General features: G+C 46.3%; 1 protein-coding gene across 1 annotated transcript in view; it reads right to left on the bottom strand.

The window, feature by feature from the left end:
- The window catches only part of STON2 (stonin 2), a 49,581-nt gene that overhangs the window by 2,433 nt on the left and 23,919 nt on the right, over window positions 1-23,229 (bottom strand). Inside the window, exon 4 of the mRNA XM_084262776.1 lies at window positions 4,259-6,094. Coding sequence (XP_084118902.1) covers window positions 4,259-6,094 — 1,836 coding nt within the window. The remainder of the gene's footprint in view (window positions 1-4,258; window positions 6,095-23,229) is intronic.

Here is a 23,229-nt window from a genome sequence, read left to right as displayed (position 1 = left end):
GAAGTTTCCAGAGGACTTAAAACAAACTGCAAAAAGCGCTGCAAGTCACTCTACTCTGCTTTTAGTGGGTGAAAATACAAGTTGTAAAGCAAGAACAGTAGGGTAAAGCTATTTCCCCTCCTCTGATTCCCCCATGTATGTAACGTGCTAAGTACTTTGTGTCAGATGCTTCTGAAATGTTAAGTACTAACAATAAGGAAAGGGGAGATTTGGCAGGTGTTTCATGTGTATGTGAAATTGTTAGCCCATTTTTAGCAAAAGAAAATACACTGGATAAGGACAAAAGCAAATTTATGCAGAGCTTGGAAATAACTGCTTATTCTTTACTCTAATCCACGGCGGGGTGGCTAGTCCTTAGGGATGGCAAGGTGAGGGAGTAATCATGCTCAGGTCTGTCATCTGTAAATAATAACCTTTGTTACTATTTTCCCCCTTTGTTTTGCTGGGCAAGGGTAACGTTTAAAAATTGAAGTCAGGACTGCTAATCAAGGTAGGTTGGTTTTACTTTTGATTGCTGCCAACTCCCTAAGCCCTTGAGCAAGCCATTTAAGCTTTAAGGTCCATGCCTCAGTTCCTCTGTCTGCAAAATAAGGACAAGAGCCCTCAAAGCCACCTTTGGGTTTCTGATTGAAGGAACCCTGTTATCTAGGTATGTGTAAAAGACAGTAATTTATAAATAAATGACATCCTTGTCTGCTACTATTATAGGCTTTGGGATTTCTGAGTAGTTGTTCATTGGGGCAGTTGTTCTCCATACTGCTCAGCAAGGTGTACAGGACAGAGACAAGGAAGGAGGAAGGCAAGCAGAGTAAAAGGAACAGGGTGGGAAAAGCCCAGAAGCTTCCCCTGGGAAGAAGAGGAAAACACAGTCTGTGCAGGACTTGCAAGCCCAGGCCTTGGAAAGGAAGTCAGCTCCTCATCCACAGCTCAGCTGAGAAGTCAGCCGTGTTGAGATGAAGCTTGAAAAGCAAAACGTGGGATTTTGAGAGATTACTTGTCCCAACAGGATGAAATTGAGCAGTCTTTTCAGGGTTTAAGGATTGCAGCATCCCACAACCTCTGAAATAGAGTTGGGAAAAATATTCAACTCCGTGTAAGTCTGGGTAAAAATTTCATCTAGAGTCAACCTCATAGTTACAAACAGTCCAGGCAGAGTTTCCCATTGGCTGGAAGGTTTATAAACTTATGTCTGTGCAGCAAACCCAACGAGAGGACATACAGAACCACAGCTAGAGCCAAGTTAGCAATGAGTGGGTGCAATGTTGAGCAGATATAAAAGCTCAAGTTCTGCAAGCTTTAACATACATCACCTGCCCTTCATTGGAATTCATTGTCCCAGGCAGAGTGCTAACTCGGTCACCCACATTCTAGAGTGAACTGGGGTGTCTGACAGTGCTTCCCAACTTTTCATACCTGGAGCACACTTCTTGTGGATAAAAAGCAGTGGCACACAGCAGACCTTCAGGATGGCCTCACTTGCCATGGGCTAGCAGCAGCCCCACGGGCTCTCAGGGAGATGGTTCTGCCCTCTGGCACGGCAGGGCTTTGGCTCCTGGACAGCTCTGGAGCCTGGCTGGGGTGGATGCATGCAGGTGGTGTGTGCACTTCAGCCTCTGCCACAGCATGTGCAGGTGCCACTGCACAGACCTGGGAATTGCTGTGCTCTGGCTCTGCATTATGAAGAAGCTTAAAAAGGAGTCCTTTCTGGGTCAGTAATTCTGCGTTCAGCAGCTCAGTACTGGCAAACAGCTCCCATTCTCAGGCTCCCCTTCTATTTCCTCAGCCTGCCCTAGTCTCAGCAGACTCCTGGTTGTAATGCTTTCCCTCTCCTTTGCCATGGGGTGCTCCCTCTTCCAGACTGCCTGGGCTGTGGTGGAAGCCCACAGCAGCATCCACAGCCACAAAACTTTGTTCAGCTTGTGCTGCTGCACTCCTGAGCTGCCGTGTGCCCCCTGGGTTTTGGGATGGACGCGTGTGAAGGCAGCACTGGGAAGTGTTTAACTGGGGCCTGAGCATGCTGCACGACAGGGGCTTTGGAGATCTGAGCTTTTAAACTCCTCATAATTTCAACTGGACACATGGAACCAGCAACCACTCTTTAACACACCTGGATGGATATCCACAGGCTTAAAAAAATAAAGGGGGTGGGGGGGATGTTTCCCTAATATTCTGCCAGTAAAACACACCCCAAACAAACGTGGAGTCCAGTGAGCTGCAACTGAAGCTCTGCAGAGCCTGTAAATAGGTTTTCTTTATCAACTGGTTGTGGAAGCCCCATCCCTGGACGTATTTAAGGCCAGGTTTTGGGCAACCTGATCTAGTGAAGGGTGTCCCTGCCCATGGCAGCGGGGCTGGAACTATATGATCTTTGAGGTCCCTTTCAACCCCAACCAGTCTGTGATTCTATGATTCCATGTAAATAGTCCCTGAGAGGCAAGGTCAGATTTAAACTACATTTGGCAAGCCCTGTCATCACTTTGGGATTCCCTCTCTCTCACATACCTCCTATGTCCTGGCCAAGACAGTGCTCACAAGGCCCTTCCTTTCCCTGAAATTCCATCTGACCTGACCGGAGGGGTGAGGTCGCTCTCTTCCTCCCAGGATGTAAACAAATACTGACTGACCTGCGCTCTGCCTGCTGACACTGATGGATAGATGCTCTGTGGCAGGGCTCCAACTGCAGTGCCAAGTCTGTGAGCTCACTGACACAGGGTGTACAGAGATATAGTAAAGCCTCAGAGCAGGACAGATCAAGGCAACAAGAGACATAGATCAACATCTCCCTCAGTGTAGCAATGGTTAAGGCAGCATCACCTTGCAGGAGGCAGTAGAGCCAGCAGGTCTGCCTCTTCTCCCAGCTTGCTACTGGCATGTTCTGTGATTGTGCTAAAGTCTGGGGGCTGTTGTTTTCCCAGCTGCAATGTCTGTGCAGTATACTAAGATCTCTGGAGACAAGATGCCGCAGAAGGCTCAATTTCACAGCATCTAGTTCCCAGAGCTCATGCAGATGGCACAGTGAGATTTTCCTCACCAGCGTGTTATTGCTCAAAAACAGCCCGAGGTTAACTTTTTGCTGCAGCATTTCTTGAGTTCCCAAGCTCTCCCTTCTTACACCCTGTGCTACAGGAAATGTGGAGCCTCCTGGCACTTGTGACAGTGATATCCCTCAAAATTTGTAACTCAGGCTGTAAGCTGGTGTCACTGGGCTGAAGTATGATCCAAAACATTAGAAGACTTGGATCACGGTTTTGCTAACTCTATAGCTCAAACCCAGGGTAAACTTTATGTCCTTAGAAAGCACCAAATCTGGTACAACACTGAACTTCCCTTCAGGGAACACTGAATACAGACCTGCCCCCCCCGCCCCAGGCACCCAGCTGCATTACTACAGCATTAATACTGATATGTCCATCTCATTTGTAAAAAGCTAGTCTTGATCACAGAAACTAAGTAGGATTCTCTATGAATAGAAGTAAACCCAAGTTGCCTAGCTTTACTGGCACCACGGCTGAAAGGCAGGAAATGGGATGACTGGCAGCCACGGCCAGAGGGATCAGCAGCAATGGCCACAGGGAAATTATTTGAATGTTTAATTATGAACATGTTACTAGAAATAGAAAGTCCTGTGGGTTTGATGTTTGTATGCTGTCTTCAGGTTTAAGCTGGATTTACCTGTCTGCACTGATGACACAAACACAGCCACTAACTGGTGTTTGGAAATGTCTTTTTTTTTCCCCTTTTTTAATGGTTGCATGCTATCTTCTGTCCTCTTAAAAACCCTATTCCAGATACTTCACAGGCATTAGCTGTGGTGTCTGCACTGAAGTATACAGCATTGGCCCAGTAGGTTTGGCAGTGCATGGAAAAGACACCATACCTGCTGGAACTACAGCGATTTATCTGGTCCTGTCGCTCAGCCCCACAGCATCGCATCTTGCCTCTGCAAGCCACCTGAAAAAACTGCTTCCAGTACCAGTGCTGAGCACACAGAGATGTTAGATGCCTGGTACTCATAAAAGCAGAGACAGAAGGTGTATTTTTGCATCCAGAAAAACCTAAACCTGTTTTTATTGTTAGCAACGTTTGACATAAAACTACTGCAATGAAGGGTCGGATAAACGCTTCATGCAACTGATGTCCTTTGATACACTGCAGAGGATGATTTATCCCTCACCATGTAAACTCAGTATTCCCTATCTTCCAAAATATGGAGGTGCTTTTAGTTTACACCCCTGCAGAGATGGTATGTGCCACTCACCTGAGTTCTTGTCAGGCAGTCGGTTTATCCTCCACACGATGGAATTAAAGGCATGCTCATACTTGGCAGTTCCCAAAGTCACTCTCATCACTGGCTCAGAACCTGACAGACTGGTTGATCCAAAAGCAGCCCCCTTGTTCACCTTGGCTTTCAAAGATTTCTCCCCCAGGACACTCTCCCTGCGGAAGTTCTTCACCCACTCGTTCGGCACCGGGTAGCGGATCATCACGTTTTCACAAGGGACCTGAGTTAAAGGGTCACGGTTGGAAGAGAACCCGGTGGACATCACCAGCCAGCTCTGCACCTCCACCTCAGCACCATTGATGCTGGCAGCTGTCCTCAGAGTAAAAGGCAAAGTCTTCTCAGCAAAGACAGTTCTGAACCGCATCAGTTCAAACCGGCAGGCGTCCAGAGGGTTGAACAGGATGACACGGGAGCTGTTGAACACGTCCTCATCCACACAGGAATGGAACCGACAGCTGTATAATTTAATCCACTTCGTGGTAGTCGTGGGCATGATATCCTGCCTTGCAACTATTTCATTCCCTTTGATCAGGATATCGTTGAGGCCCAGTCTGCATTCTGCCAGGCCAGAGAGGAAGCTGAGAACATAGATATGGGTCAGCACACTGTGCTGGAGAATCACACTGTCTCCTTTGGCCAATATGCCATGAAACTCATCCCGAACATCCACTGTAATTTCTTCTTCTTGATAATTTAGTCCCACTGTGCTCAGATCTGTCGATGAGGCCGGCAAGTTCATCAACGTCTCTTGTACAGCATTGATGAAGCTAAGGAAGTCTTGATAATCTGTAGTCCCCAGCTTGATAATTTGCTCTCTCTCTGCTGTGTGAGCAATGGCAGGTTTGGGCTGGTACTTCTTCTTCTCCTTGTAGGTTGTGCGGTCCAACCGCACACTGTGTATCCTTCCATTCTCATCGTAGCTCTGCAGCTTGCGCTCGGAAATCTCATGGTTGATCTCAAGTTTGAGCTCCCGGAAAGGTTTCTCCAGTCCCTTCTCATAAAAAAGCTGTATAAATCCACTCTCAGTCAGCTTGACGTATATGGGTCCCCAGTGCCTGGACGACATAATGTTCTTCTTCTCAGGGATCCTGAGCATCATTGGCCACCCGTCCTTTGGCTGAGCTGGTGCTAGGTTAAATAAGGTTGCATCCAGATCATATGGCATCATGGGGTCATCATCAGGCAAGGTAGGGCTGCTCACATGATCCGGGTCTCCAATCTGGAGTTGCTTGAGCTGCTCTACAGCATCTGTGTGGGTTTCACTTTTGTTTGTCTCATGGAAACTGATGGTATCAGGCTCTTGATGTAGAATAATGAGAGAGTCTCTTTGGCTTTTGCCTGGAGCACTGGAGACAGAAGAGCTTTTGGAACGCCTGTCTCGCTCCTCAAAGAATGAGCTGAACGGATTGATGGGTGAGGGCTGGACATCTCGAAGAGATTCATCCAGGAAGGGATTAGTAGCACTCCATGGCGGGGTTTCAACGGAAGGCAACTTGGTTAAGGAGGAGAGATCTAGTTTCTGAATTTTGGAGAGGTCCCCCAACGTGCTTTTAGGACGTTCTCTTTTTTTAAAGGATGCAGTGAGGTTAAAGTTAACATCTGGAGTCTGTGTTTCTGCAGGTGGGGTGTCTGTTTTCAAGGGATAAAGGTTCTGTGGTGAAAAACTGACTTCATTGTCATCAAAAGTCACCCAGCTGGGAAAGCGAACTGTGGTTGGGGTAGATGAATGCCCATTCATGGAGGTGTTGTTCAGCTGCCAGTTGACAGCCTCCATATCTATCTCTTCATCTTCTTGGAGAGATGAGGAATTGTCTTTAAAAAGAAGAGGGGAGAAAATTTCAGCTAATTATTCTGAAGTTACCCAGTTCCCTCTGCAAAAAGAAAGCCCCAGTCTGCACTGCAGTTTGTATGCTCAAGAAAGGCCTGTTCTTATGCTGGGCAAGAAAGATGGTCAAAAGACTTGGCTAAAATGCTTAAGAGTCTGGGAAGAATTAATGAAGAAATGGACAGTTGAGCACAGAAAAGGAATGCAGTAAAGACATGCAAAAGGAACGACAGCAATGCTTGCACTGCTCTCACTCCAGCGTAACGACCTGCAGAAGAAACTTAGCTCACACGTTGTAGTGCTTTTTTAAAAACTCCCCTCTCTATATTTTCAGGCTGCATTTCTTCATTTACCTTCTGTCAGTTGGCAGTTTTGTTCCCTTTCACTCTTGTTCTCATTTCCCCCACTTCTGTTCCCACACCATTTGCGAAGAGTCCAGCAGGGAGAGGGAAGGAACCTTGAGGAAGAGTGTTCCTCCCCTCTGACCTCACATACTTGCCTGTCCATTTGCTTTTAGCACAAAAGCACACGTGGGGACACAGTGGAGGCACCATAAATGGTATCTAGGCAGCATTTTTGCCCAGGATCTGTTCAGCAAAAAGACACTTTTTGGCTTACTCAATGGGAAAGAGTCTGCGAGTCCTGGATGTCTATGAAAAATCTCAGAAAGAAGCTGTGATCTAGGGATGTAGGTTAGGATAAGGAAAAACATTGTTTTTTGACTTGTACTGTGGAAGCTGTCCTTGTCCTCTGTCAGGACATGACACCTTTGACCGCTATTTTCCTCATCTCAGGCTCTGCCAAGACATTTCCTAGAAGCCTGCATCATACTTTGCTATTCCAACCCCAGCTCCTTCTAGAAGAGAGAGCTGCAATGGTAAATAACTTGTTTTGCAAAGCGAGCATAACTTATCAGAGTTCAGACATTAAAGGGGTTTTTTCCCATTTTCTTCCCATTTTCTTCCCACTGGGCTAATGAATCAAGAGTACTTCTCAAAATGAGCAGACAACATGAAACTGAACTCGGTGGCTGCACCACAGGTTTGTTCTACATGAGACAGCACTGCTGGCTTTTGTGCCTTCTGCCTCTGACAGATCTATAGACCCCATGTCTTGGACAAGTCACTGCTCTCCACTACAAGCAGAAAAGTGAGTGTAAAACACAATGCTTTGGTATGGCTGTACACCTGAGATTTCAGCATTTTCTACAACCTTTACAACAACAATAAGAATAGCATTTCAGTCATTATTTAAATTGCCAGGAGTTCCCAAGAATTTAACAGTAATCTAGTTCTCCAGCGTGCTGGACTGTTAGTACAAAAGTTATGTTTTTAACCTCACACTTCATGGCACAGCTAAGAGACATTTCAAAACCACCACAGACTAAGCAACCATCAGGTTACCAGATGAAAGACTGAAGTCACAGACCTGATTTTTGCCGTTCACTTTCTTATCCCTTCTCCTCCCAGTTGACAAGCTTCTCAGATCACGTTGAACGGATTCATCCTTAGATAACTTTTTACTTCATCATACTCTGTCATATTCTATCTCTTTGAACTGGGGTGTCTAAATTTAGGCCATGTAAATCCGTGGCCTGATTAAACCTCCTGTAGTTTTATCCCAAATCTGTACTACCTACTCTGGTCCCAGCAGTGGGTTAATGACTACTTAAGTATGATGCCTGTTGCTTGGTTAACTTGCAAATTCCCCACAAGTCCCAACAGAAGTTTAATTGTCAAAAGAAGTTAAATCATCTGCAGCTGCAAAGAAGTTTTATCACAGAGCTTCCAGCTCGATTTAAAACACAACGGCATTAATCTACGTTCAATTCAATTATCCCCAGGAGGCTCTAGTCTTTATAAGAACTGCTGTATTTCATTTTAAATGTAAGGCATCACACAGAGTCTGAACTGGAGATGAAACACAAGCAAACTGGGACTCAGCCTGTCACAGCTAGACTGCAGCAACCCTTGTACTGTAAGAACTGTTGAAAAGGACTGTCCTCCATGTACTGTCTTAAAGGACCCTAGAAATTTCTGTGGACTTTGTTTATTGAAGTTTGGCTTCTTATTATAACATATGCATTTATATGTTTAAGTAGGAATACTGCTTTTTGGGCATTCGTGCTTACTCTGCTTCACTGCCCTGGGTTATTTATTTACCTGGTGTCTCCTTCACTCATGCTGCCTCTTGCTGCTTGGAGAGGGAAAAGGAACATCTTCCCAACAACCGAGCCTGACCAGAAACTGCCATCAGTCTGCTCATAAGAACATTGGTAGTTGCAGCTGGAAGTCTCACTGCAACCAGCTGTCTATGATGCTATTTGAGTGTCTTTTTTGTTTCACCCATTTTCCTCTCCTCCATTTATTCAATGGGAGAAGCTAAATGAAGACTGACATTCAATCAGAGCCCTGCTACTATTCCTTCAGCAAAGAAAATGTTCAAAATAACAAAATTAGTTTACAACTTAAACTTTCCTGCATTATTTAAAAATACTCAATATATTTTTATTGAAAAAACAACCCCACCACATTTCAGATGTAGGATGGAATAGCTGAAACAACATTTTAGCAACTCATAAGCTACGTACAGCTCTCAGCTACGCTGTCTGCTCCTGGCTGCAACTATCTGTAAAAGTTTCTTACATGTTTTGCTGTCTGTACTGTTCAGTAGGCTGGGAAAGTCTTAAACCAAAACTAAGCATCTGTAACACACCTCAGGCACAAAACCAGTACACTGGATTCCTACAGCAGATATCCACACTCAGAAAAGGTGTTTTACAAATACACAACTTACTTAGGTTTCAGTCTGTAAACACTTAGGAGTTAGTGTACTAATACTCTTAGACACAATTACAGCCAAGAACAAACACACAACCCAACCAGAAATGACCAAAACCTTGCAGCATTTGAACCTTTATCATTTGAACAGCAGATTCCAAATTAGACACAGTTCATTCAAGTCATGGACAAGTTTGTTAGTGTCTTGAAGAAACTGTTAGATCTTCATGTCAGGTAGGAATTACATGGTGATAAATTAGAGACAATCATGCACTTTAACAGGGAGTACAGCTCTCCTGGCTAGATGACATTAGGCACTGTAAGAAAAAGCATTGTTTATTGCTTAAACCCAGCTTTGTTGTTGGTTTGGCTTTTTTTTTTTCCCTCAGTAAAGAAACTGAAGCAAGTAAGTGCTGTTCTTCTAACACTTAGAAAAAATTGAGGTTTTCTGTGATGTGTTAAGCAATGGTAGTGAATGGGTCCCAAAACTGCTACAGAAAAGAAGCTGGGTTTGGTTTAAACCCATTTGAGAGTCACAGCTCCAGAAAGCATGTGTTAGTCCTGAAGATCAGTTCATGTGCTTCCATCAGCTGGCCAGAAGGTGGTACATTAAGACTGATATAATTAGAAGAACTCATCAACAAGGTTTTTACAGGATTTAGACAAGACTATACCTGTTCAAAGAATTCATGATATATATGACCTAATGCCATTGTTTTATAATTAAGAATACAGTGAACCAAACTGTGAACAGATGTCATGTAAGTGTTGAAGAAAGCTTTAAAGCCTTCTTGCTTTTCCTCAGAACTTCTTCCTCTTAAACAAACATGATACACTCACGAAGTAAACATCTTGGTAACTAAGCATACCTACATGATTCACTCCATCCCTGAAGACATAGGACTGACATAGTTTTACCAGTAAGTCACCTAACTTTGTTCTCAGCAGAGGTGTGCTCAGTCCAGAGGTTACTGAGGCCATGGCTACACCCTAGCCTTAGTCATCATCACCACCGTTGGGAGCACTTGTGCTCCCAGTTTGGCTAGGCTAGGCCAAACCCGGGTGTGAGGGGTCAGAGCAGAGCTGGGCAGCACAAACCTGAACCTGGCTTGACAGAGGGGTCAGTAACAGAACGACAGGTTCTCTGGAGAAGAACGAATCCCTCCAATTCATCTTTCATCCAAGAGGAGCACAAGGAGCAGACAAGAACAATGGAAGGCACGTGCATGGCATTTTTCAGAAGCAGTTCCTTTCAAAGTACACTTGATGAAGATAAACAAAATCAATTTGCCTCTTAATGTCCTTTGGACTTTGCTTCCTTCCACAGAGGTCTGCTCCACACTCTGATTCTAATCAGCAGTACGTATCCTTCGATAACGGCACCGCCACTGAGACAAGGCCTTGTGAAGAGATACTCTGAGCACGAGTAAGGCAAGAGAAATGCTCCTGCTAGCCCTGGATGTTTTGGCAAGTTAATGGTATTCTGCAAGCAGAGTAAACCTGTAGCAAATCCTACAGATGCAAAGGCAGTGCCACTCCCTCTTGAAGGAGCTGCTACTAGCATCCTCTGAACAAGGTCTCTTCTGCAAAGAGCAGTGACATGAATCTATCACACACAGACAACATGCTACTTCATTATGCCATCCTTTTACAAGCCATATATGATGCACTGGTATTGTGGAAAATGCTGGGAAATGTTGCTTTTGCAAATTGAAAAGGGTTATTGTATTGGTGACTTGAAAGGTGAAGGACTCAGGCTGCCTCATCATAGCTCCTTTGTAGAGGAATTTAGGAAGATAAGGAAGTTTTGCTGTTAATTGTGTTAAAAGAATTATGGCACAACCTATCTCCCAATTAGAATACACAGAGAATGAATCACAGACTGGCATGGGTTGGAAGGGATCCCAAGGGTCACAGAGCTCCAACCCCCCTGCCACAGGCAGGGACACCAACCTCAGGCCTGGATCTAAAAACCCAGCTGAATACAATGCAGTTCACAGCCCTGTTAACGGGTGCAGATGAAATTTATACCCACACATCGGACAATTAATTGTGACTCAGGTGGAATGTAAGAGTTATCTGGCTCCACAAACAGGTCTCTGCAATGTTCAGGCGATTTACGGGGGGGTTGTGGTTTGACTCAATTTTGAATTACTTTGGGGTCCCGTCCTAGCAGAGACAGCTCAGGGGAGAGGTGCTGCTGCATAATTAAAACTGAAGCCTGGATGGGGGCTCTGGATTCCTTCAACGAACTTTAGGCCCTAATTAAGCCCCACTATTCAGACAACAAACATTTGCCCTGGACAAAAGGAATATTTATGACTTAGTGCCCTGACAGACATGAAAACACCTAAGTTGAGCTCGTGAACTTTGAAAAACTTAATCCCTAGGGAAAGAAGGGAGGGAAACTTTTACTTCATGTGTTCTTGTGATACACATGGTGTTTAATTAATGTTCATCAAATGTCAACAGTTATCATCGATTATTGGAAATGTCAATTGTTTGAATAGTTTGATTGTAGCTATGGGACTATTGTGCCCACACTTTTCTTTTCCCTCCTCCTTGCTTTACCCCTATCCTCTATCCATCACAGAGCACCATCTGTAAGATGATGATGTTGAGCCACGGGGTGGTGTGAAGGACTGTCCCCCTCAAAGAATGCCTGTACCAGTGGACATATGTCTCAACATTGCTGAAATATTGCACCTCTTGTTATTACTGCTATTTGTGATACAGGGGACTTGCTAACGAGATGCTTGTAAAGGGTTAAGGAGGACTTGCTAACAGGATGGTTTGAAGTGCCATATCAGAGGTGACCTCACGTAAACAATGTCTCATTTGAACAACTCTAGTGTTTCTAGTGTAGTTAGACCTGAGTGATCAGTGTTCTTGGAATAATTTAATGTGGACCAAGGACTGATAAGAAGGAAACATCCCAATTATAGCTGCCCACCTGGAACAATCACTAACAGTATCAACCCACAGAGGCTTGCAGACCCCTTAAGTTCTGTCTGCAGTGCTTGAGACAGTGCCACGTGGAACAAGCCTGACATTTGCAGTGCCAGACTGCAGGTGGATCCTCTCAGAATTTGGGTCCCCATGCAGCAGTGTAACGTTTGACTGCAAAGCAACACACTACAGTTTCATGCATCGAGTCATGGATCCAAAAAGCAGCTGCAATATTGCATAAGCATGGGGCTCTGTTGAGTAAATGCAAGAAATTTTCCCATAGGCATGGGAAAACTGAAGGCAGGAGTCCACCATGGACATCAGATGCCTGAAACACTCTGTGTTTGCTTTTGGCAGTCCATCAGTTCAGAAATTGTACTGGTAGGGATCACAAATGGGAACACCAGCTTGGCAGCCAGTGCAAAATAACCGACTGATCTCTCATTCTTAGGTGGGCAGTTCCTGCATGACTGAAGCCAACTTGACCCCAACTATCTCCTCAGCCTTGTGCTGATTCTGTAGTGAGAAAAGACAAGTCAGTACACAGGGATGTTGAATACGCCTGTACCAGCGCTCAAGTCACTGCTTACAGAAATGAACACTGATGGCCAGCACAGCACGTCAGTTAGAAAGATGCAGGACAAGGTGTAGCAGGGAAAGGAGGAATGTGTTTTGCTTGCTGACCAACATAAAAAGGAACAAAACAAAAGTCTGTATTGGTAGACAAATATTTCAACCTCTATACAGCAGAGAAAAAAGGGGGGAGGAGAAGGAGACAAACCAGACATACATTTGTTATTTCACATCTTCCAAAGGCACTATTGCCAACACTTCTGGCTCACCACAACGTTTAAAAATAGCAGCACTAACTTCCGTGTTTCTGCACTCAAGGCATTTCCCAGGATCAAGTTTTACAGCATCTCAAGTCAGCAGCTCACATCCTGTCCCCCAGATCTGTCTGCCTACCTCAGGTGTCTGTGTGAGAGGTGACCTTCCCCTTGCACACCAGCCTTACCCTGAGCAGTGTCAGAAAGATTTGCAAGTTGTGCCACTGCTGCCATGGTAACCCAAAGACCCATCTCCCAGTTTCTAACATGGAAACTTCAACTCGAGGGACATATTCTAATCACTTAGTTACCTGATGAACCGTAGAGACAGCTTTGATCCACAGACAACACAGCTGATACACACTTATAAACTGTGGAAACTAACAGTGCTCCACTTCTGCCTGAAGCTTATGCTAATATTGCCCCCCCTCCCATAGCTTGTTATGCAAACATTTTCTGTTTAAAGTGCAGAGAAGTCCATGTATGTGAGGGCAGCCAGTTTGGCCAGTCTGTCTTGACTCAAAGCATACTGGGAGACCCAGGCTACAGGTGGGGTGCTCAATACAAAGGAGAGAGGAGCTGTAACACAGCCATATGTAGGCAAATTTGTTTTTCTTTGATTCCTGGAGGGATTTTTGACACCTCAGACAAAGGACTGAAGGAGACTGGCTGGAAATAGTGTGAGGGAACAGATATGACAGCCTGATCTACGTGTGATGCCTGACCCACATAGATATCACAGGGGATGTACCCACCCTTACCAAATAATGATAATTATGGGTCCTTGAGAAGCAGCTTAATGCAAAGATAGGACATGAGAATGGGCTGCAAAAGGCTTAGATGCTCATCTGAACTAGGTGTTTGTCTAAGTGACCTTCAGCTAGCAATTTACACCCCCTGCTCAAGTTTCCTCTCTGTAGCAAAGCAAAAGTACTGATGTAATGGAAAGTGTTAATGGCTGTTGTCAAGTGCATTTGGTGAACAGGCTATCACAGGTCACAGGAAAGCTTGTGGGCTTTCTAGGAACCATGCAGAATAAATGGAAGAAGCAAGGGAACTCCTGTAGGGAATAAAATAAATGGAGACAGTAGCAGCTGTGGCCCTTGGCTGAGCAAAACTTAACTGATGCGTGCCAAGGATTTTCCTTGTGCACTGGCTGCTTTCAAACAGGTATATCTGGATGAGAATAAATAGAAAGATGGAGAAGCTCCAGCAAACAGCTAAAACTGGATGCTTAAGTAGTGGACTGGCTGTGAACTGCAAGAAGAAATGCTGGACATTTGCTTCATGGTGTTTGTTCCTCCCATACACTGAGCAAGAGAGCATTGCCTGCATTACTGAGAAACAAGGAGTCAACCAAAAATACTTGGAGGTACATCAAAAAGGCCTCTAGTACCAGTCAGCAATACTCTCACCTGAGCCCTCAGTATGACAAACACTGTTTTTCTAAAGAGAAAGAGTATGGCATGGTTCTCCCTGCAAAGACTGACCTGGTATTAATTGGGGGAACACCTGATAGAGGAAAAATATGATAGAAAAAATATATCTCACCAGTTCTCAACAAAAGCTATCATATGAATTAACGATTTAAAATCCATTTCTTTTTTTAATGCACCTGCCTTGCACAATGTTTGAACACGAAGAATTATGACCTGGGAGACACGTTCTTATATGAAAACAAAATGCAGAAAATACCCCTACCATTTTGTTAGAAAAACCAAAATATTTCATGCCTGGTTTTGCCTCAAATAAACAATAAAGACTGGAACAAAGAAAGGCTTGAAACACTGAGATTAAGTGGCAAGGTGGGCTGGACAACATTTATACAGTGGAAAGAGATTTGGGAAGTTTTCCAGGAGTGTAATGTGAGCATGGGGCTGCTCCTCACCTTGGGTCTGTCAGGGTGTGAAGACTATACCTGCTATTTTAACTATGCACCTGAAAGACTAAACATTTTCTTAGGTAGAAATTGGGCTAACCAAAGTAGGCTGCTCAGAGATCCCAAAGAAGGAAAGCTTTGCACTGACTGAAAATACTGAGAGAAACCCTGTGCTTTCCACAGAGTTACCAAGGCCTTGGAAAGCAAACTCTCTGCTGCTGAAACGTGCTTGTTGCAGTCAGACAGGCACCGCTTTATTCTGGAAACAAACTTTGTCTTCCAAGTCCCTGTTACGGGTTAAAGTGGTTTCGGGTTGAGTCAGGGCGCTGCACTGCTGGTTTCCACCTCTTGAAGCCCTTAGAAAAGATGGTTGAGGGAGACAGGACACGGTAAGAAGAAATATTCCCACTGGTGGTAACCTGACGTCAGTCTCCTTTACGTGGCACAGTTCTCAGTGTCTGCCCACCCAGGAAAACCAGAGTGATGCTACAAGGGCTCTCTGTCGGAGTGTGTTTAAAGGCGCTGCTGCCTCGGCAGAGTTCAGCCTGCCCTGCCAGTCTGAGGAGCATCATAACCACGCTACCCACAACTTCTGCCAGCTTAGGAAACCAACGGAGCTGACCCTGCTCACCCTTAGTGTGCAGATGACAGAAGGACTCCCATACCACAGTGCTATCAGCACCTCATCTCCAACCTCAGGGCAGCCCAGGAAGCTGTCACAAGGGAACGGCTTCACGAGGTAGCGCTCTGACCGATGAGGCCATCCTTCCCTTTCCACACTCATCTGTCCCAGGCCTGGAACTCCCTCAGCACAGCCTTTCCTTCAGCCCTGGCTCCTCCCAAACAAGCCCAGCTGTTGCCCTGCTCACAATTGCAGGAAATCACCAGGGCTGTCACCTATCTTCTGTCCCTGGGAGATTTGTTTTTCTCTCTGCCCGTGCGCGAGGAGCCACCGCAGCACACGGGGATCGCTCAGGGTCACTCCACACAAGCAGCCAAACAGAAACGATCCAACAAGCCGTTTCTTCCTCTCTCCCTTGGGCCATGCTGGTGTGACTGCAGCCAAGAGAAAGGCACCAGCCTCCCCCAATGCGAAAGTTTGACCAAAAGAGACTCACGTGTGGAGCATGGAAAGAAGCAACTCATGATGTTACCACAGCGCTCTGGGGGAGAAGCGAAGAGGAAACCCACAGTTCCTTCCTCTCTGCACAAACTGTAACTTCCCATCTTCCCATCTCTAGCAGGCATCTTCCCTGCAAGCTGGGGACAAGCAGAGGGTGTACACAGCCCAAGTTCCCTAAGCCAGTCCTGCACGCCTTCTCAGCCATGCTGATTTCTTTTCTTACTGCTAAGTTTTAGCTGCCCCCATCACTGCCTTGTCTTGGCCGTGTGTCCTCTTTCTTCCCCAAATGATGCTCCCCATGCTTTTGATGGGCATGCAGAGGGGGAGGGAATCAGCTAGTGGCTTTGCCAAGTCATCTCTTTTTCTTTCTAAGATAGAAACAAAGAGTGGGAAACATGAAAATAACCCTGTGGAGAAGTAGAAACCCCAAGTGTCAGCCATCTCAGAGAGGCCCTTGCTATACATGCACATGCATATGTCTATACATGAGAGACTAAGTTGTCAGCTTCAAAGCTGAATCCTGAAAAGTTCTTGTCCTGGGGCAGCAGGAATTAGGTAGGGTACAGGGATTGGATGGGACAGGGCTCTGACAGTATCAGGGCAATACCTGTACAAAATACACCACAGAAAGCGAAGTGGAAATAAATTTCTGCACTCCTGAAATGTGGATGATACCTAGCAGCTCTTCAGGGTACAGGACAAGACTGGGGAAGGAGGAGGATGGACAATGTGATAGAAACCTTAATTGCCTGTATCATCAAACTGCGTAGCTGGTTTGGTGGGGGCTGAGAGACAAGAGCTGCTGAGCACAGAATGTGACCGATGTGAAGGAAAACAAGAGGGGCCTCACAGCTGCTGTGCCCTGTAAACAAAGCACGGCTTTCTGAAGGGACGTGTGAGATTTTGCAGGAGAGCCCTGAAAGAACCAAGGGCTGCCCAAAGGAAACAACAGGGATTAGAGAAATGAGGAACGTGGTATCATAAGATAAGGAATTTACTGAGCTTGAGAAGAAAGGTACCCAGACTATAAAATGAAGAGAACAATTATTAATGCATTCCTATAAACAGATCAAACAGACATTCAAGAAATGAATGGGCAATAAACACTTAACAGGTACCTGAGGTACCCTGAGGCATTATCTTATTATATAGAGGCACTGACTGGTGGAGGAGTTGCCTAAGAACATCACTGCTACAGACAAGAATGACTGCCTCTGGTGGCTACTGAGCATTATATCCTAACACACTGTTCAATTCCTAAGAAAAGCAGCTTTTTTCCTTCATCAGAAGCACAAAGTATTATGGAAATGGGATGTGGGGAGAAATTGGTTTTTTTGCCCAGTGCTTTATTTTGATGTGGTGGGTAAAGTACTTAGATAAAGCATCCGAAATAGATGTCAGATGAAAATGTACCATCAGTAGACCTCTACTAGGTTCACAAGTCTAGAAGAAATACCTAAAGGGGCTTAGGAACATGATGCAATCTGATCTTCTGTGCACCTCCCCAGTTGGCAGGTTCATACCACTCATCTAGGTCACATCAAGGTCGAATGGTGGACACAAAAAGGCCAGTCATGCAGATAAGGACACTGGCCTCACAGAAGCTTTTGAATTTAAAATGGCATTTTTTGGTAGGATTTGTTAAGAAACAGGCCCACAAGCACTTGAAGTGATGAAGAAGAATCCTGTCTTTGCTCTGGCTTGATGAAAGCATGTTTCTGCTTGGGACAAGGGAAGAGATTCTACTGGAAGGGAGTGTGTTTATTTGAACCAGAATCTTAATGTTCGAGAAACGCTGACAGCTTGGAAGATTACAACCTGTATTTACTAACTCAGCAGTATCCTACAACCCTCCCTGCTAAATTTCCCCATCATCTGTGCACCACAACATAAGGGAACAACCCCAGACAACGAGATGCCTACTCCATACACCACAAGCTGGGCGCTTGAGCTCTCTGAGCTGGATCAGAACAAAGCTCTGCTGATGATTTTGGATCTGAAACTTGGTTCAGCCACAGAAGCAAACTGAAAGCCAACTCTCAGTACAGGATCTGTGCAGCTGTCGGACAGCAGCAGCCCCACCACGCTGGGGTAAAATCTGTGTCACAGAGCCCTGCGGGAGAGCCAGGCTCCTCCTGAATAGTTTCATGAGGCAACAGGAAGCAATTACCGAATCCCAGCAAAACCTAATTATGCCCCCTCTCCTCCTTCCCCAACTCTATCATTTGGGAGAAGCCAGAAATATTTTTCTTAGCTCTCACTTACAGTTAAAACATAAATTATAGGGATTTTCTATCCCCCCTCCCCCTTTAAACTCAGTCTCTTCTTTGTGCGGGGCCTTTTGTGACGGGGGAAGAGGCTCTGACCCAAGGACAACCGTCCGGCAGACAATAAAGCTGCCTGCAAACCAGACGCTTTTGGATGGGAGGCAGGGATGGCAGGCAGAGGCATTCCCAACCTGTTGCTATAGCAGCGGGGTGAACGGGCAGGACCGCCGGCCGCCCCCCCCCCCCATCGGGGCTGCCCTCCCCCCGAGCGGCGCTGAGCCCCCCGCCGCCACAGGCTCTGCGCAGGCAGGAATGAAGAGGAAGGGATGTTAACCCCTGCTTGCCCCCCTGCCAGCGAGGGGAAGGAGAGGGGATTGCTGTGCCGGGGACAATGGTGTCTCCTCCGGGCGGGGAAGGGAGCGGGCGGTGCGCACGCTGTCGGTACGGAGCAGCTTCCCGCGACAGGCACTCCCTCCGCACTGCTGGCCTTGCCTTGGCACTAAGGGCAGAATTCGATGTAGGTGGAAATAACAAGCATGAAAGATGTTAAAACGTGACCCCGGCATCCTTCTGGGTAGTGGAGGGAAGGCGGGATGCCCGCGGTGGCGCTCATTGCCCGGGAAGCTCTGGCTGATGGGGGATGCTGCGCGCTGGGGCTGCAACTTTAACACAGGGCAAGGGCTAATCCTGCACGTTTGATCTCTTTCTCCAGCAGTAAGCTTCGGTGTGAACCATCAGCAAGGCATTTAATGGAAGCGGGAAACACAGGAGGCGTCGGCCGCATCGTCCTCTACAAATTCAGGGTAGAGTTTTAACAGGAGAGCAGTGACTGGAACCCTGTATGCTTGAACTAACCTTTGGCTCTCAGCATCGAGTCTCTCTGTAGGTACAAGCAGCTCTAGGTTATGCAGATTTATACAGTCCCCCACCTAAGAATCGGTGCCCAAACAGGAAGCTTCTGGATGCTTTTGTAACAGGCATGGCATTTTTTTCCTGATCTGTGATGGGGGGGGAAGCTCAATTGCTATCCTCTCCTTTCCTTTTTTATTCACTAGAATACTGGGTACAGAAACGGAGGGACCAACATCCAGCAGACAATGCAATTCCCTTGTCAGCCAAGAGCAGCCTTACTTCTGATTCGGTGGGAGGAACGAGGAAACTGTCTCCTCCAAGACCTTGTAAACTACATTCATCTAAGTACACCAAAGTGTGTTTCTTGGTTGCCTTCTTGGCCTGCTGAGCAGACTGAAAATCTCTCGAGAACAGGAGCTCTCACCAGACCATCTGAACTTCAGGTCAGGACAGAAAGTCTCCTGGATCAGCATTCCTGACCACATTGCTGTGATTCTCTGTCGGTCCCAGCTGGAACCTGGACATGCTGAGGCAGCTGCAAATCAGACAATAAGCTAAGGTCAAGTGAACAGCTTTCAGCTTTGGAAAAGCTCTGGAGTTCAGCTTAAACTTGTGAAGGAGAAACTTCAGGTTTCATCTACGTGGCTTCATTAACTTCCTAGCAAGGGACCACCTGGAAAGGGGAGGTTCCTGTCTGCCCATGGACCAGCAGATGCCCAGCAGACTTCACCACTGACCACAGACACTCCTCAGCTGGTCGGGCTGCCTGCACTCTGCATGATGCAGAGATGGAAAGCAGAACTCCTGCACTCTGGGAAGCAGCAGTTTTGCTAGAGACAAAAGGGAGCCTCTCTTGCTATGCCAAACCAGTAGGAGCTACTTTTAGATGGAAATAATTTTGTACCTGTCATTTACTGTCCTCTGTAAATGTGTGGTACCGTTTTTCAGTGGCATGCAGCTAGGGACAATGTAATGTGCATGGGTTTCACTCAGGTCAGGAGGGTCAGAGGGAAGTGAGGCAGCATTCTGGGATGCACCTTGAGAAGCAGTGATTCTGGAAAAGACTGGGATGATTACCACTCCTGCTGCAATCCTGAGGCTAAAGAACTAAATCTTAGGATTTAGGAAGAGAGAAACATGAAGTGGAAGGGGAATCATTTCACTTGCATGTGTAGCACGGCCTGGTTCCTGGTGGACTCAATCCTTCCTCCAGAATTCAGGGATACAGAAAAACTGAGGAGGATTCAGAAAAGATCCACAACTACAGAGGAATAAAACCCCTACCTCACAGCAAAAGAGAAAAGCTCAACCTATTTAATCTCCTCTGCAGGAGACTCAGGAACAATCAGTCTGTAAGCACCTACACAGAAAATTATAAAAGAAAAATTGCTGTGATCTAACAAGGGATATGTGATAGTTGGAAGGCAACACGGAGAAACTGAGATTAGAAATAATGTGGAGTTTTAATAGCAAGAGCAATTAACTGCTGAACTGATTTACTAAGAACTCTGTGCAGAGAAGTCCCACATCATGGGAGTGGTTTAGGCAGATAAGATTATTCTAGTTCTCACAGGAACTGCCAGGGGTGTGCTATGGTTTGTGGTACACAGAAGCTCTAGCTACATGATGGCTTTAAAGGTGTTTTGACCTTTTAATCTGCATGGGAAACAATACAGCAAGGGTTACTGAAGCAGCTCCAGCTCACTCACCTGTTGCATGATGAATTTACAGAGAGCTGAATGAATTTTAGTGCTGCTCCCTCACAGCAACACGTGGATGTAACTAGATTAGGTATGGAGAGTTGATCAAATAGAGCATTTTGGAACTGGCTGTAAGGAATGGAAAGCAGAAGTTACAAATAATCCCAGGGCAGTATTCAGGAGGCCAAATATAATCATATCTGTGGCGGGTGTCCTCACACAACCTGATCTCAACTGGCTCAGACATACACGCTCCTATACATAATGACACCATGGTACAAACTGCTGTTTAAAAGCAACAGAGGGGGGGAAAAAGAGGAGTTGCACCAAATTATCCTTCCTTACAGATCACAACTTTGCTGAATTTTGCTTTTTGCACTTCAGAACTCGGTTCCAAACGTACACAAGTGTAAAACCAGCTGCTTCTTGCTGCATGCATGAGGGCAATGCACGTCTTGTGTTTTCAACAAATACCCAAACACTGAAGTCTCTTAACAATGCAGCACTTGATGAATCTGAATCGCTCACTCACCCACTGAAATTCTATACAGAGCAGCTCAGAGCTGTTAATCTTACAGCAAAACCTGCTTTCAATCCTCCCCTTTCTCAAACACCTCAGTGGGCAGACACAGATCTCTCCGAGCCCTTCAGCAATACTTGGGGGAAAATTAATATTGCTCCTTTTTATTTTGGTAGGTTTCAGTTCATCTTCTTACACCACAGAGGAGGTTTTATCAAGAAGGAAACAGCCTACTTTTCCTCCCTCCGATCAGAAAAGAAATCGCCTCCCACAAAAGTTCAGGAGCCAAACTGCTCTCCTCCCCCACGTCTTCCTTGCCTTTAAACCACCCTGCATTGGGACGGGTGCAGCGGGCACCATGCACAACGCACACGAGGATGGTAACAGCCTGATTTAGCTGTATTTACACAGCCTGCGACCCCTCTCTCATCACTTGTTTCCCGAGGAATGAGAGCCAACCTTCTGCCTCACCCTACCAGCGTTCACAGCAGAAAACTCTTCCTCTAAGTCCAACTTCCCTGAGTCAGTGGTACCACGCTCAGAGCTCGCCTGTGGAGGTTACAGGCTGAGATGCTTCTTCCAGGCGTCTCTCTCCGTTGTTCATCCATCAGCCATCCTTCCGCCGCCCCGCTGCGGGAGCACCCCTCGCCCTCTCCCCTAAATGAAGTTTATACACCCCTCCCCTCCCACCCACAGAAAGCCCTAAGAGCCCGGGTGGCTCTGATGAAGGGGTTCCCCCTCCTCACGACGCTTACCTGAGGCTCAGAGAGCTTCAGCTTGGCGGTGCCCGGCGCGTCAGGCCGGCTGGCTGCCTCTGCCCGCGCTCGCCCATGGCTGCCTGCTGTGGGAGCCGAGTGGGGAGGTATGCGCCCTGCGTGCCGGAGCAGGAGCCGTGGCTCGCCGCCTGCCAATCAGCCCCCTCTCCCAGGGGTGGGCAGGGCGGAGGGATGAAAAAATGTGCAGGTTCAGATCTGGCACACCCAGAACTGCGGGAGGAGGGAGAGGGACGGAAAGGCTGGGAGCAGCCGGCTCAACCAGCGCGAAAGTTTGTGTTAAACCAGAAAAAAAACACCCACAGTTTGTGGGTTTTCCTCTCTTGTGCCTTTCTGGGGGGCAGCAAAGCCAACCCAAACCAACCCACCCACCCCCCAAACCTTTCAGCTGATCACCTTGGAAGAAATGCAGCAGGCTGCTCCCTCTGCCACCAGCTGAATCACAGTGTCCAGTTAACTCTTCAGGCACCAGCCGGCTTTAGGACTGGGATTTTCTTTCGTCCTCTCATCTGAACTGGTTTGGATTTACCCCATATTGGGTAAATACAGAGAGAACTTTTAAACACAAAGTAGTTGCCACACTTTAAAGAAGTCAGCTGGTCACTTTTAAACTCTACTTTTGCACCGTCCTGGGAACACTTTGCTATGTCTCTCTCAAACTAAAGGACAGAAATCAGAGGGTGGTTTCTGATCACTGGCAGCATATGAAATTCTAGTGCAGTCTTGCAGAAGGGCATAAAAATCCTATTTTTAAAGGCCAAACAAGACAAATTTATGGCAGTGATAACAGGATGTGTCCATTTGTAATAGCAGGGGATTAGACTTCACGGTCCAGGAAGTTCTTGCCAGTTCTTCCCATGAAAGCCAAATGAAAGAAGGAAATCTAACCTACCCACCAAGCAGCCAGGTCCACCAACACAGAGTACTCCACTTGCCAAATACACTGCTGGGTCTTTCCAAATGCCCCATTTTAGCCCACCTTGGCTCTGTCCCTGCCTTTGCCCCTTCCCCAAGCAGTTTGGACATCAGACTGAAAACCACAGGGACAATCTGTCAGTGCCTCTGACCAACAGCCAGCATCCTTCCGCTCCGTTGTGACCTTTCTGGGGTTACTCAGGTTCCTCTCATTTCCCCTTAGAGGTTACTATGGGAAACAAAACCTATTTGGGATTTTGACACACCAAGGAAAACAGATTGTTTGAAGGCAAGGTTATCTGGATCATGTGGAGATCATGCCAGGAAGTATCTGTCTTACAAATAAATTATTGATACGACATCTAACCATTAAAATAAATCAGTATGGAAATAATTTGAAGTGCAGTGAATGAGCTGCAGCAGGTTAATGGCTTTGTGGTTTGAATGGTGGAGTGTGACTGTGCAGAATCAACAAGCTGCAACCTTCGGCAGTTAGTCTAATGGCAAGTGTGAATTAAATGATGAAGGGGGAACTAG

This window comes from Gallinula chloropus (genome assembly GCF_964237585.1).
Source record: "Gallinula chloropus genome assembly, chromosome: 4".
Classification (NCBI taxonomy): domain Eukaryota; kingdom Metazoa; phylum Chordata; class Aves; order Gruiformes; family Rallidae; genus Gallinula; species Gallinula chloropus.
Note: the sequence above shows the minus strand (reverse complement) of the source record. Positions and strands in the feature narration are given on the sequence as shown.